This window comes from Aptenodytes patagonicus, chromosome 1 (genome assembly GCF_965638725.1).
Source record: "Aptenodytes patagonicus chromosome 1, bAptPat1.pri.cur, whole genome shotgun sequence".
NCBI lineage: Eukaryota > Metazoa > Chordata > Aves > Sphenisciformes > Spheniscidae > Aptenodytes > Aptenodytes patagonicus.
This window is the reverse complement of record NC_134949.1, coordinates 27,554,175-27,569,796: the sequence shown is the minus strand read 5'-3', so window position 1 is coordinate 27,569,796 and position 15,622 is coordinate 27,554,175. Positions and strand designations below refer to the sequence as shown.

Sequence of the window (15,622 nt, the reverse complement as noted above, 5' to 3'; positions counted from 1 at the left end):
GATAGAGTGCATGCCTTGTGAGAAAATGTCGAGGGAGCTTGGCTTGCTTAGTCTAGTGAAGAAAAGACTGAGGGATGATCTAATAGCAACATACTGCTCCTTTAGAAGGGCCCTTACAATGATGACAGAGTCAAATTCTTCTTGGTGGTGGCAGGTGAGGCCCCATAACAAAAGGCTAACATGAAAAATTGCCCTTTCAGAGGCTCAGTCTTGGAAAAAAGTTCTTCACAAGGATAGTAGTGCAGAAAGGCTGCAGTATTGCCATTCCTGGGGGTTTTCAGGACTCAGCTAGACAAATTCACAGATGACCAGATGTACTGCTGGTGATAATCTGCTTTAAGCACAAGGTCAGACTAAATCACATCAACGGGCCTCTTCCAACCAACGTGTCTGTCTTTCTTTGAGCATGCATCCCAATACTAACTTCTCTGCAAACGCTTGACAAATCAAGAACTGTGATTTTAATTATCTGGTTTTGAGTTCCCAGGAAACCTCAAAATTAATTTTGATAGCAGCTCCAGGAAAAGCATTCGAAGATATAGAAGAGGATGGAGACTTAACAGAAAGCAGATGACATCTGGGGAGTAGGTGTTTGGTATATGGTAAGCTTATGACTGACAGTCATTTATGCACCTCTCTCATTTTTCTATGTTCTGGCACATTGTTATGACTTGCTTTTTATGATCAAATAAAAATTTTATTCAAAGAATACTTTTAAGGTCACTATATTCACAGATCGTAAGTCCCCAGGAATAAGAGCTCAGTCTAGGCCTGTTTAAAGTCCAGTAATATCCAGAGAAAATAAACACAGCTGTACACAGACTTAATTACTTAGTGTAAGAGCGAGACAATGAAGCAATTCCAAACATGAAGACAGAGGTATCACACATTTAGAGAAGGAGGAACCACTCTTGGAGGGAGGAGGTGCAGCTAGTTCTGTATTTAGGTCACATTTGTCTAGGCTTAACTTTTTTTTTCCTTATATTGGGTCACCCTACTTTGTCAACCATTTCTAGAAATCCCTCAAAATACCTTCATTACCCTCTTCCATGGAGGGATTTGAGAGATGGAGAACAGACAGAAAAATGTGGAACAAAGGAAAGGTAAAACACTGAATGAATGGTTTGTGAATGAATGGAGATGGTTGAGAGATACGTCATCTGTTGCCACAAACCCAAGAAGTTTAAGAGGGTGCCCTGTCCAAATAGCATTTCTAATTGGCTTTAAAAGAGGAAGATGTAAGTTCTGTAGAGTCATGCACACAGCTGCTCAACACCATGCAGTTTGTTTTCAAATCCTGTGTTATTTAAATTTGCTATTTGTTACAAGGAGTAAAAATGGTAGAATCATAATGACACACTTGCAAAGCAACACACGTTTTTTCAAGTGTAGTGCTTTAAAGTTTAGCTTGAAAGTTATGGACTTCAAAATTGAGTGTACTAGAGGTTTAGGTACTTCTCAAGGTAAGAATCAAAGTGCAAAATAAATTAAGATCAAACTACTTAAAATTAAAATGTAAAGAAAAAAAACTTCATGTATTCTTCTAGGAAACAAAAGATGAGCATCCTTTCCTGTACATGCAGACTTATAGACATAGACTTTGGTAATAAACCTGGGCCAAAAAAAAGGACAAAAATGGAATTTACATACCAATACCCTGACTTTGAGTCATATTCTCAATATGTAAGCCCATCTTAAATGCATGTATCTAAAAGCCAGAGATAGATGAAGAATTTAGGTACAAAAAGAGACTTGTGGCCATGCACTGAAACAAGAAACTAATCCAATTGTCCAGGCAGATGTGTTAGGGTGTCTCCCAATATCATTCTTCAGTCAGAATAAACAAGCTTACTTGCTCTTTTCTATGCTGAGACAATCCTGTCCCCAAAATCTCAACTTACTTACAAAGCGTATGAAAAAGAAAATTAACATTTAAGAGTCCTCAAAAAGAAGTGCTAGGTAAGTACAAGTAACAGTTCACTACATAGGCCATTACAGTGTTTTAAGACTTACGTATCATACATGCAGTCTAGTATTATTCATTTTTTTGAATGTGGTATCTGTTCTTCTGAAGTCTTAACTTCAGAGCAGGGATGCTTAAACTAAACTAAACAACAGAACTAAGGTAACAAGAAAAGGTTTGCTGATTTAATTTAGGCATGTATTTCCAGCATACTTCCAGTACTTTTGTGTGCATGTTATTTCCCAAAGAGCAATTACTACCAAAATCAATTTTATGTCAATTGTCTTAGCATTGTCTGGGTTTTTTTTTAAACATCAATATAAAACTGTCACCAAAAAGCTATTTCACAGCTGCTGAAGACATTCTATCCATCTTATACCCAGTGAGGATGATTCAATGCCTAGCAAGTATTTATTTTCTAATTATTCAAAAATACCTGGTCTAGATTAGTCTATTACATTACTGTTCCCCTCTTTCCTCTCAGAAACCCCTCCCCAACATATTCATATTTAGCTATGCTTTAGGAACGTATGGCTTACATCAGTGAAATATGTGCAACCAACCAACCATTCACTTTCAAAATTACATTGTTTTATCTTCAGTGAGACTTCCTTTGCAACATACTTGTTCCAAAATAATTTTCTCTTTACAGCAAAAGTTCTAAATATGCAAAAAAGTTTTTTGAGAGTTATAATTTATTTTTACTGATTTATGAAACAGAGCCACCTAATATAAAATGCAAATAAATTATTTATTTTACGCTATTTAGGTTAGAACAAAAATAACAGTAACTCCTCTAGGCTTCAGTGGTGTTGGTTTAAAAATATATTGCAATGATGCTTTCTCAGCTCATGCTGAGCTAGCCACTTATATACTGCATCGACTCGTACCAGTTATATTTCATTTATTCCATAAGTAGAGCTATATTCACGGAACAAATGAGATGTGCACACAAAATATCACCAGAAAATCAGCACCTTGCTATGTATGACAATTAAGTGATAACATTTTAACACTCATAATGATGACCAAGTTAGACAAAGATGCAAATTAAAAAAGTGGCATGAAAGAACAAATCAGGAGAGGGAAAAGGAAAAAAAGTTGGTAGCAGGATACCTTCTTTTGTCTGTTTTCAGCAGCAGCCAGCTGAGCTGACATTCTTTCTTGCATTTTCCTGCAGTGAGCCATAACAGCTTCTAAAATGGACAGAGGGTTCATGCATATTGGCTTCTTTTCTTTGTCACCAGCACCTGCCTCAAAGTCTCTCTGAAGAGCCAGAAATGGGTCACTCAGATTAAATCTTCCATATCGCTCCTGGATAAAAACCTCTTTGCGCCGGGCCTAACAAAAAAACCAAAGAGACAAAGAAATAAAACTAAATGCATTCTTTGGAGTACATCCACACATAGGAGACACCTAAACCACAGGGTAAGTTATGTTACTTATTTATGGTTTTTAAATATTTTCTTTAGGTATTCATTTACAACCTCTAAAAGAAATAGATATGTTGCACACAGGTTTCATTATAATCAATACAATACAATATTCTCAATTCAATACAGAAATTTCAATTTGGAGCAGTTTCAGAAGCATCACAAAAATAACATCTTGTAAATTGGCTGATACACAGAGAGGAAAGGGAAGAAAAACATTCTAAAATAAAGATTTCTATTTCTGTGTATTAAAATGATGCTAGCAAAAGATATGAAAACATGCTTTGTGTGTTTACTGCAGTACCAAAATAAGTATTTTTCAAATAAAAAAATTGACGGGATGTTTACACATACAGAGATTTTCATAAGTAATAGCAGACAAGCAGAGAGCAAAAATACCACCAAGGCTTTTCTGAAATTTAAGACACTTCTCATATCTCTGTTCAGGAAGAACTTCATACCATTATTTTAAAACATAATTATATTTCCAAACTACAGTACAACACTTTATTGTCATAACAAAAAATATTACACAATAAAGATCAGAGGTAGTTTTGCTTGACAAATTTTTGGTTCCTCAGCCCAACATGAAAACAAGATCAGTTTCAGAGAAGGTATTTTTATACATTTAATACACAGTATGCAGGAAGGCCACAGGTAAGTACTGACTTCTAACAGTCTTCATAGAAAATATTGTTCCCAAATCTCAGACTTAAGACCCATCTAATTTGTGGGGGGAAAAGAAAACCAAACCAAACCAACAAACAAACTAAAACCACCAAAAAAACCCACCAGAAAGATCCAATGATTTCTAAAATTTTGTTGTGGCATTTTTGTGCTTGCATATATAACAGAAAGCAGAAGGAAGAAAGCAAAACCATTATAGCACAAATTTTGGAAGAAAATGAAGGCTTGTTACCTTAAAAATTAAAACAGTCACCAGAGCAGCTCTTTAAAGAAGTATATCTCAAAAAATCAGAAAAAAAAACCCACAGTGCAGAGAAACACCATAGAAAGAAGAATCCCTCCAAAAATGGATAAAACATTTATCTGTGATTTGGTTCAAATTCAGTTTTGAAGAATAAGCAAAAAAGAGGAAGAATAAGCCAAGTCTGAGATAAAAAAGAGGAGGAACAGGCCTAATGGTAACCAAATGGATTAGTAGATCATTTGGAAAGCTTGAAGTTAAAATTGTAACATACAAAAAGGTCATAAAAGGTAACACACATTTCAGGGCATGAGAAACCAAAGAAAAACATAAGAACTATGTTAGAAAAACTCTCTAGAGACTAACTACAAATAACATACCTTTGTGAATGCCCAACTTTTTCCTATTTATTGTCTACAAAATTGAAATGTTGTGGGAAATTAAAAGGTAAAAGAGAATGACTGCAACAGAAGTAAGCGTGCCTACATATTCTGATGTTTGAAATACTTTTAGTCTATTTTGCAGTTTGATAGTATAAATAGAACTTGAAAATATTTATTAAAAAAACAGGCCTTTGGGGTATAACTTCAGAAAAAGCTTACAGAGTTCGTTCAGACCTAAATTCTAGCTAGGCTTACAAAGTCAGGTAGTGATTGGTTGAAGAGACAAAAATAAGCTAAGAGAACCTAGTTATTTTTTATAAATTGCCTTGCAGATAACCCCTAATTAGTCTAATATTTTAATCCCTTAATTTTTAACTTAGTTTTTAAAATAAAATAAAATAAAATAAAATAGCTAGTTCCAAAGGTAATATTACAAAGCCAGGTGGGGAGGGGCTATATTTGTAGCTCCCGGTTCTATATACTGAAATTACAGGCCAGTATGCAGTTTAGGAATTCAACTTTCATGTAAAGGAAACAATCAAAACCAAAAACTTGACCCTAAAAGTGTTAATAAAGTTAAACACTTTAAAGTATTAAGCAGCCAAACAAGATGACAAACCCAAGCAGGTTAAGAATTTAAATGGAGATGGAGGCACAATCCATATATAAATTATCAGCAGTGTAAAAGCCACTTCGTTTATATAAAGAAAATGAGCAATCAAAGCAGAGGCAAAAACACTGATGTAAATAAAAAAAAGACCACCAGAGCCTCCATCCTTAAATCCAGAGACCAACAGCAAAAAGAGAAGCCAAGTAGATTAACTGATCTCAGAGGCAAAGGCAACCACTCATGCCTTTAAGGAAACACAGGTAGACAACCAGTGAAATAACGTGTATTTTCTAGTTTTTTCTATGACCCATGACTAGCTGTCCTCTCAGCACATCCTGTTTGTATGCAATATGAATGTATTCTCTGAAATGTTCTCTAACATGCATAGCAAACAAAGCAAGTGAGGCAAAGGCTCAGTGTGCGCCTGCCAAAATAGTAATGGGACTGGGTGTTCGGATTCATTAACTAAGGAAAAGATGAAACTATATAGAAGGCATGAGCTCCATCTGAATGAAAATCAAAACAATCTGCTGGCATTAAGAATTAAAGTGGCTACAGGAAAATCTGAAAGCTAAAGACTGTGGAAAAACCAATAGGTCTCAAACAGCACATGGTTTGGGTTGACAGACCCTGTAGGGCTGAAGCCATAACTGTGTACCCTCAAGCACAGGGTAAAACAGACTGGTGACTCTCAAACCATAAACAGCAAAGTCGTCTCAGGATGCTTCTAACTCAAAAGGGAGCTAAATGCAAAATATTAAAACAAATGTTTCCATACAAGGACTAAAAATATAAAATATAATGATGGGTGAGGATGCATGATTTCAAATGAAGATACCAGAATAAAAGATAAAGCAGAAGCTTGGTAGAAGGGAAACAATGAGTAGTTCCTTAAAACTTAGGCACAAAGTGGCAGAAAGACAAGCGAGGCTTGGGTTTTTTTTCACGATTCCTCCAGCCACTAAATAATACTTTTGTCCCTTTGCACTTCACTAAAGTGCATCAGATGGGAGAAACAGAAATAGTAGAATCAGAAAATTTTCTCTCTTACATCATCTTTCAGCACTGAATTTCAGATCATAAGAACTAGTAGCAATATCAAGATATCTGTTTCGTATGGCACTCATTATCTGGGGAATGTACAGTCTAATGTCATACGGGTAATTAATCCTTTAAAATAGTCTCTGCCTAATTTGATGGCTGTGCTAAAACAGCATTAGCAGTGTCTCATATATTAACTTCAACCGCACAGCAATATATACAGAAAATAACATTTAAAATGTTGATTTGTGAATAATTAACTGAATGTATTTTCAAACAGAAAATTTTCAACAACAGACAGAATATGGGCCCACTATAGGAGGCAATTGGGACTGCTGCACTGTGAAAGGTGCTATATGAATTTCTAAACCGTCAGCTTTATTTTTCTGCACATACCCATTTGCACAGTGACTAGCCTTTTAATGGAAGGACTGAGACTGAAAGTATTTAAAGGTATAAAAAGATGTCCATGGGAAACGAAACTTTTTGCAGCCTAGGCCAGTGGTACACAAAATTATGACTTAAGACTTAAGCTAAATCCTCCAACAGGTAACTACTAATGAAAACTGACAAATCAAGGGAAAAATATATAAAAACAAAGAAAAAACCCCTTTAAATAGTTAATTCATGAAATTCACTACTGCAATAGAGTAAAAGCTTAAATTTATTTACAACAGCTTTTGAATTCAGTCCAATAAGAACATCACATTTATCCAGAGCTTTTAAATCCTTGCACAGGATCTGAAACATTAAACAAGGAAACTAAAATAAGAGCGCAACTACTACTTAAAAAGAACAAAAACCCAAAGTTTCTTTATGGAGAAGCTGGTCTACAGCATTATGTTAGATCAAGGATGGACTACAAGTTTATACTAAAAAAAATACAGTAGAACTGAAAAACATCTTCAGAAAGGAGTGAAATATGATCAAAAGGTACAACACAGCTTCTCTTCAAGGAAGAGCTAAGTAGAAATAGGGCTTTTCAGTATGAAGCAGAGACAACCAGGGAAAAACATGCTAGAGGTCTGCACACAGACAGGACAAGCAGCAATTGTCCCATGATCTAATGAGGGAAATTTGAGTTGGACACAGATTCTTCTCGCTGAGAGCAGATAAGCACTGGAACGTGTTGCCCAGGGAAAACATACAACCTCTGTCACTGGGAGATTTCCAAAACTAGATTGGATAAGGCCATCAGCAACCCGATCCATGTTTGACGTTAGTCCTGCTTTAAGAAGAAGACTGGACTGAACGATCTCTCGAGGTGCCTTCCAACCTAAATTACTCTATGATTAGTGATTTCTTCTAGGACTGTTATTTTTTATCTTGTAGATGCTAGCAATCTTCTCAAGTAACAAATGACAGAAATGAGCTCTCAGAGGAAGGAAAAACAACCAAATACTTATTGGTGGAACAAGTCTTACGTCTTGCTTCGGATCATGAAAATACTTTTTATGACAGAAAACAAACTTTCAGTCTGTGATATTTTCAAAAATAAAAAATCAGTACTAAACAATCCTAGGAATTACACAGCTGTGCAACACAAGGGGAAGGTTTACTCTCAAGTTTTCTCTCCTAGGTCTTCATCCAAGAAGAACCTGGAGGATCAGGCTGTAAGATAAACTGTTTCTTTTGTTACTCTCTCAGGGAGCCTGTCTCCTGCCACATACAGCAAGACACCTCATGCACCCCACACCAACTTTTTTCACGCTACTCAAGTCACCTCGATGTATCTATCTGCCAGCTCCCTCCTGGACACTTCCATCTCTCAAGCTGACCCTTTGCAGTCACTGACTCCATTTATCTACTGGCAGATGGAGACTGGCAGTAAGGTGTGCAGGGACAGGAACAAAAGGAGTGGAGGTATCTGGATGATGGGCTGTGGGAAAAGCTGCAAATCCAGTATAAGAACTGGCCTGCAGTCACTTGTTTCTCATGTTCCACTTCGGAAGGGGGGGGGGGAAATCTCTTTTCAGTGACCAAACTGAGAATTATGAAGTCTAATTAGATTTTTTCCTCCTGTTATTGAAACAATGTAGGGGGGCAGGGAGGCCTTCAAATAGTACCCATCTTACTGTGGACTTAAAGCTAAAAGCATAAAAAAGGCAAGGAAAAACAAATACGACCAATTAATATATAAGTAAGAAATAAGCCCAATAACAAAAACCAAAAAATTAATCACATAATATAAGTTATATTGTTAGTTTTCTTTCGGTAATAATCTACGTTGATATTAATTGCACACATTTGCTGAAATGAGTTTTCATAATCAGCTTACATAATCAGTAACAGAATATATAATCAACAGTATTTTTAAGGTTAATACTGCATTTTTCCCCCAATGTATCTCAGAGTTTCCTCTTCGTTTACCTGCCAAGTTAAGAGTTCAGCAAGTCCAAGTCTTCCATGCAGCAACTGATGATAAGCATCAAAAATAGGACTGCATGTCCTACACTGCTGTGGAACAATGGAACTGAATTAAAGCTGCCGCAGAACCCTTAAACAAAATTTCCTTCCTTTCAAGAGCGTTTGTTCCTCTGATTAATTTCCTTTTCCACATATACTAAAATTGTTTCAACAGATGTTGATAGGTTCATATTAATATTTTCTCTTGACATATGTATTAGGGAGTGGTAAAATGTTTTCTAAAACTAACCGGCACAGAAGAGGAGGCAGTAAAAGCTTATTTTCTGTGTTATGTTAAAGACAAGGGTGAGCCCTTCATTCTAAATAAAATTGAAAGGGCAATAGATTTTTTAAAAGAGGAAGGTGGCTGAAAGAGAACATGTTTATAAATCTTATTCAGTGGCATTATACAGTGTCTTGAAATGATTTGCTGGAGCTATTCATTTAAGCAAAAGAGAATTATCAATGAGTATATACTCATAATAAAAGCAGTACTTTCAGAGATACCTGCAAAATACTGGGGTGGGGGATATGATGTCTTACTGTGATTAATTAAGAATGACTTTTTAAAGAATGATAGCAATTTTGTTATACAATAGGGTTTGGGGGCTTTGTTTGTTGACTTGTTTGTTTGTTTGTTTTAATGCAGATGTAAAAGAATGTTTTCAAATTATCATATGCGATGTTACTTCCATATAAAGTTTTACAGAACAAACTAAAAATGGAAATGTAAACATCAATGACTGCTGAAGAAATGGTATCCTGCAGCGTGATTTCTGTCAATGAACGTGATGCTCAATTTCTCCTTACAATCTTAACGACAGTCTAAATTCCTTTCTTCAGCACTGTGACAGTGCATACCTATGCAAAGTCTACAAGTGAGTTAGATTTTATGGAACTCAACATTATATGAAAAATATTTGACCAATATATTCAAACTGTCTGTTTCCATGTTAAGTGTCAAGTATCATAAGACAAAAACGTGTGTACGCTTTAAGGATGAAAAAAAAAGGAAATTCTCTGAAGAAGACTGATGATCATAACAGGCTGCTAGTTCAAAAAGAGTGAAAACAGTAGAAAGAATTGAGAAATAGGAGGATGCAATCAGCAAGTTAAACAAAACCAACATACAGGTTGGTTATGCTCTGACAGACCTATATAATTGTTTAATACTATAAACAATGCTCTTTACAGATGACTGACCAGGATCATGAAAGAATTCACGTCTTTTGGTAGAGGTACTAATAAAGAAAAGAAAATGTACCTGTTTAGTAATTTTTAATGTAAGGCACACATACTCATAAAAAGCATTCAAAACTATCTTGGGGCAGTCTCTCATAACAGTCATAAGCCATGCAACTATATCAATGAAACTCATTACAGTGAAGTAGGCTGCATGAAAGTGGAGATACAATCAGTTTTTCTTGAAAAGTTATCCCAAGCATGAACCATTAAAATAAGAGTAACAACAAAAAGTTGCATTATTCTCTCATTCACAACAACCCATAGAACTTTTCCAAAAATTTGTAATTCGCAAAGTGTCCCTTTCTCTCAGAATCACATAGCTTTTACTCCAAGCTTTTAAAAAGCATTTTTCAAGGTAAAAAGAAAGCTCTGAATATAAGACTGTATGTTGTTTTACAAGGCTATCCTCAGTAACCTCCATTCAAGAAAATATACAAAAACATCATTTTAAGGCATAAAAGGTCAGATCTTACCTAGCAGTTGATGAAAACAACAGCAAACCAATTTTCTCTATTTCAGGCCAAGTATCCAAATATTAAAGTGGTTTGCAAAAAGCTGTACAATTTCCTCTTCTCTGCACTAAAAAGCAGAGCTAACAAAAGTACAACATGCCTAACAATTAATTCAAATCTCTCTGTGTATAGGAGGACAAACATTCAATTAACAAACTATCCTGACGTACAATATAACAGAAAGCACTGAAGAAGAATTATACAACCAAGGTAATTATCAAGCCTGAATTTCCTTAGGGGTCTGACTCCATAACAAGAGAATATCACCCGACAGCACCAGTTTTCTATTACCCCAATATTGCTAAGTAGCACAACCTCCTTCCCTTTCTCCCTGTTACCTGACAAAAACCTCCATGAAAGAAAGAGGTACAGACAGGACAGACAGACATATGCTTCAATTCTTCATTACTAATTTTCTCCCTTAGAGTAATGAAAATCCACTATTTTGAGGTTGCAGATTTAAAAATGAAAAGGCCATATTACAAAGCTAAGATCAGTTACTAACAGATCATTACCAACAAGAAAAAGCCAATATAAAATATTCTTCACTTCTTACAGATGTAAAAGGTGAAACTCGGGCCTTGCACTGTTTCTAAATGAGGAAGGAAAAAAAGCTCGTCGTGAAACAACATGTGTTTTTAACTGAGAAAAGCCATCCAGATGTTCTATATAAAGATGACATTAGACCTATTTTATGACAGCTTTGTTGTCTGATGCTTAAACATTTGAAAATTATAGGCCAATATTTTGTAAGGAAGTATCACTGTTCAATGCTCTGATTATCTAACCACCCAGACATTTATTTCTGAAAATAATACAGATTTTCATACTGATAATGAGTCTCAATGGACAGAAGAGACTTGAGCTTTCTGGTTACTTTAAATAACCATTTGTCATCTAGACTTTTTTGCATGTTCAAATTTATAGTTCAAATTAATGCAAATCAGTTCATAATTCTTTGCATGGAAACCTGTCAGCCATTCTTCTGGAGTACTGAAGGAAATCTGACTTCATCTCTAACCAAAAAAGAGCACTTTAGCCTCCATGCTTCACAGTTAAAAAGTTTCTTCGGCTCAGTACAGACAGAACATACCAAAGCCATAACAGAAAAACTTTAACTAAATCAATCTGTGTTTCTTTTTCATTTACAGCATTTAGATTTTCGTATTTTCAAGCTATCAAAATCTCAGTTAAAATATCATCCCGTATTACTGCATGGCAATTACATGATTACCAAACTTTAATTATTTTAATGAAAAGGTATGCAAATTATGAGTTTACAATGCAATCATCAGGCACAGTCTACATGGGTTCACAAAGGGAAAGTCCTGTTTAACTAATTTGATATCCTTCTGTGGTAAGGTCACCCGCCTACTGGATGAAGGGAAGGCGGTGGATGCAGTTTTTCTGCATTTTAGTAAGGCTTTTGATACTGTCCCTCACAGCATCCTTCTGGACAAGTTGTCCAGCTGTGGGATGAACAGGTTTACAGTGCACTGGGTGAAGAACGGGGCTGAAGGGCAGGGCTCAAAGGGTTGTAAGTGAATGGGGCTACATCTGGCTGGTGACGGTTCACCAGCCATGTTCCTCAGGGCTCAATTCTAGGGCCAGTTCTGTTCAATATATTTATCAACGATCTGGATGCAGGAGCTGAATGCTCCATTAGCAAGTTTGCTGATGGTACCAAACTGGGAGGTGCTGTTGACTCTCTTGAGGGACAAATTGCCTTGCAGAGGGATCTAGATAGATTGGAGCATTGGGCAATGATTACTGGGATGAAATTTAACAAGTCCAAATGCCGGATTCTGCACCTAGGATGGCGTAACGCCAGGCACAAGTATAAATTGGGAGAGGAGCGGCTGGAGAGCAGCCCTGCAGAAAGGGATCTGGGGGTGCTGGTCGACAGCAGGCTCAATATGAGTCAGCAGTGTGCCCTGGCAGCCAAGAGGGCAAACCACATCCTGGGGTGCATTAAATACAGCATAACCAGCCGGTCAAAAGAGGTGATTATCCCACTGTATTCAGCGTTGGTGCGGCCTCCCCTGGAGTACTGTGTGCAGTTGTGGGACCCACAATTTAAGAAGGATGTGAAGGTCCTTGAATGCATCCAGAGGAGGGCGACAAAGCTGGTGAAAGGGCTGGAAGGCATGTCCTGTGAGGAGCGGCTAAGGACTCTGGCCTTGTCTAGTTTGGAGAAAAGGAGGCTGAGGGGCGACCTCATTGCTCTCTACAGCTTCCTGAGGAGGGGAAGTGGAGAGGGAGGTGCTGGGCTCTTCTCCCTGGTATCCAGTAATAGGACATATGGGAATGGTTCAAAGCTGCGTCAGGGGAGGTTTAGACTGGACATTAGGAAGCATTTCTTTACCGAGAGGGTGGTCAAACACTGGAAGAGGCTTCCTAGAGAGGTGGTTGACGCCCCAAGCCTGTCAGTGTTTGAGAGGCATTTGGACAATGCCCTTAATAACATGCTTTAACTTGGTCAGCCCTGAACTGGTCAGGCAGTTGGACTAGATAATCGTTGTAGATCCCTTCCAACTGAAAATAGTCTATTCTATTCTATTAACAATATAGATTTATTTGAGGTATAGTAAGAGAATTCAATGTTTTCAAATGATTTCCAGTATTCACTGGAAAGTAAATTGTGAGAGTAATATGTATTTCCTCCAAGAAGAATTTTATTCTTGCTACTACCCCTAGTGAAGAAGCTGAACGAATGAATAGATTCAACTAAATAAATTTGATTTCTAGAATGGAACATTTTAAAGTCAACAGAATTGTTGACATCCGCATTGTATATTTTGGATTTTATACCCTTTATTAAAACTTCAAAGGAATTTTCCGTCTAGTACTCTCTTTACAGACACCATTACTTAAAAGTTACCAATTTTAAAATTGTCATATAAGAGCTTATATTTCCACAATACCTAGTTAAAATTTTACTCTGCTATTTCAGAGAGAACTCACTATAATCACTGTTGCTCTATTTTCTCAAATTTTCCATTTATTTGTACAAATGGAACGCTGGGTTTTATAAGAGACCTAGTGCTAAGTAGTTTTAGTACACTGCCAGAGCTTCTAAGACAGATGCCTCTCTCTGGGAGAACTGCAGGTGGAAAGACCTATCCACCAGTCAGAACAGCATCAAAACGGAGTGGAAGGGAGAAAAGCATGGGAACACATACACCCAAGCATAACAACAGTAATTGCTGCTATGTGAGTATTTTCACAAGCGCTGAATTTGAAAAGGACCCTAATCAAATCTCTTATCTTATTCATAATTATTTTTTATAAATTACTATCATAATTTATTTGGAAGAACCAAGAACAAACCTTATACATTTTTTCTTCTGCAACAGTAACATGAAGAGACACACAAACAAAAGAAAGAAATGTTATGTTATCAGTAGCACTTTAGTGTCACCATCAACAAAATTAACCGTACCATTTATTGGCATAGAGGAAATATCCTGTGTATGTTCCCTTAACTAAAAATGGAAAATTTCAGTTAACATAATAATACAGATAGGATGACCCAGTTACATTTCTCATTGTCAGCAACATGAGTAATGATGGCAAACACATAAAACATTTTAAATAAGTCACTCTAACAATGAAGTCACAGCTGTATTATTCATAAAGATCACAGAAACCAAGAAACAGTTACATCAACATGATGTTGGAATTTTTTATTATTATTTATACAAATAACGTATGTATCTCTACTCACTAGTTTATGTTGGATTACGCAGAAAGATCAAACGAGGGTAGGAGGAATTAAGTGGGAAAGGCAAAGCAATTATCCAAATAAGAAACCAGCAGAATACTTCCAGCTAAATTAGTAGTTACATGCCTGGCAACAATAAAGATATTCAGATCTTATGTGAAAAACAAAAAGAGACTATTACCAGTTTAACAGTCACTGCTGGAAAGGACAGAGTGAAAAGGATGTTTGCAATGCAAGGCCATAGAGTTTTCATACTAGAAAACTAGTCTCATAGTTCCATACTTGTAGTCTCCAATTTTATGAGAGCCTGGAATAAGGGTATTTACCTGCGTAGTGAAGCTTAAGCTTAGCAAAACAACACATATACAGGACTGTTTTAACATAGTTTACCAAAAGCTTTGCTTTGCTCAGTGCTTAATATCTCCCTTTGGCAAATAGCAAATAACTACCACAAGAAGTGATGTAACACCACTGAAAACTTATTTTGTCAGTAGCTTCTAGAAGAGGCCTTTCTGTGTGTCAAAATACCAGGATCCCTCAAATCAACAAAGTTAATCAGTCCAGGGACTGCTGCTGCTACACCCCCAACGTCTATTGGAAAAGGTGAGACTTGGTTCCATTCATCATGAAGTGCAAGAAATAACGGTGTTACTTGAAGGAAAATCCAAATACAGTTCACTTGATACCTTTCACCATGCAAAGTATTTATTGTTAGTTATCCATGCTTACAGAACTATTACTACAAAAACCACTGAATATAAGAAAAGTAAATACTTTCATAGCCATCTGAAATGATCTTTTAAATAAGATACTGTATATAAAGCCAACCCACCAATATTATAAACAGTATTTCCAAATTATTACAACATGGACTCTGGCAGTATCGAGGATAAGGTCCTTTAATTTCACAACATTTCCTGAAGTACAGTGTTAGGCTTTGCTGTCTTAAGCAGGCTTGGTCATTTTGTTGTCATGCAACAAAAACTATTTTCTTACATTCTAACCAGTCATGCAATTCTCAAAAATTGAGGTCCACACAGATATTTACTGGAATAGTGTTAGTTTCTTGAATTGTTTGGCAATAAAGCAGTGTATCAAAACATGTCAACTAATTTCATAAAATTAAATTTAGCTGACATAATACAAACAATACATAAACCATGATCGAGATGGGGCAGGGGGAAAAGTCAAAATATGAACATTCTTTAAGGTTGTGTCTAACAACATTTTTTCAATTAGGTGAACAAAGAGCATGCTGCATTACTTTAAAACTTTAAATAAACCACAGATAAATAAGTCATTCCAAACTAAGCACTGAAAAATCATTTCATCTACTAACCTGTGGTTTATTCATATTTCATAGTTTTCTTGCAATCA

The 15,622-nt window shown here is 36.2% G+C and overlaps 1 protein-coding gene across 1 annotated transcript in view; it reads right to left on the bottom strand.

The window, feature by feature from the left end:
• Nucleotides 1–15,622, bottom strand: part of CTTNBP2 (cortactin binding protein 2) — a 93,037-nt gene that overhangs the window by 54,114 nt on the left and 23,301 nt on the right. The window contains exon 3 of the mRNA XM_076330370.1: nt 3,080–3,304. Coding sequence (XP_076186485.1) covers nt 3,080–3,304 — 225 coding nt within the window. The remainder of the gene's footprint in view (nt 1–3,079; nt 3,305–15,622) is intronic.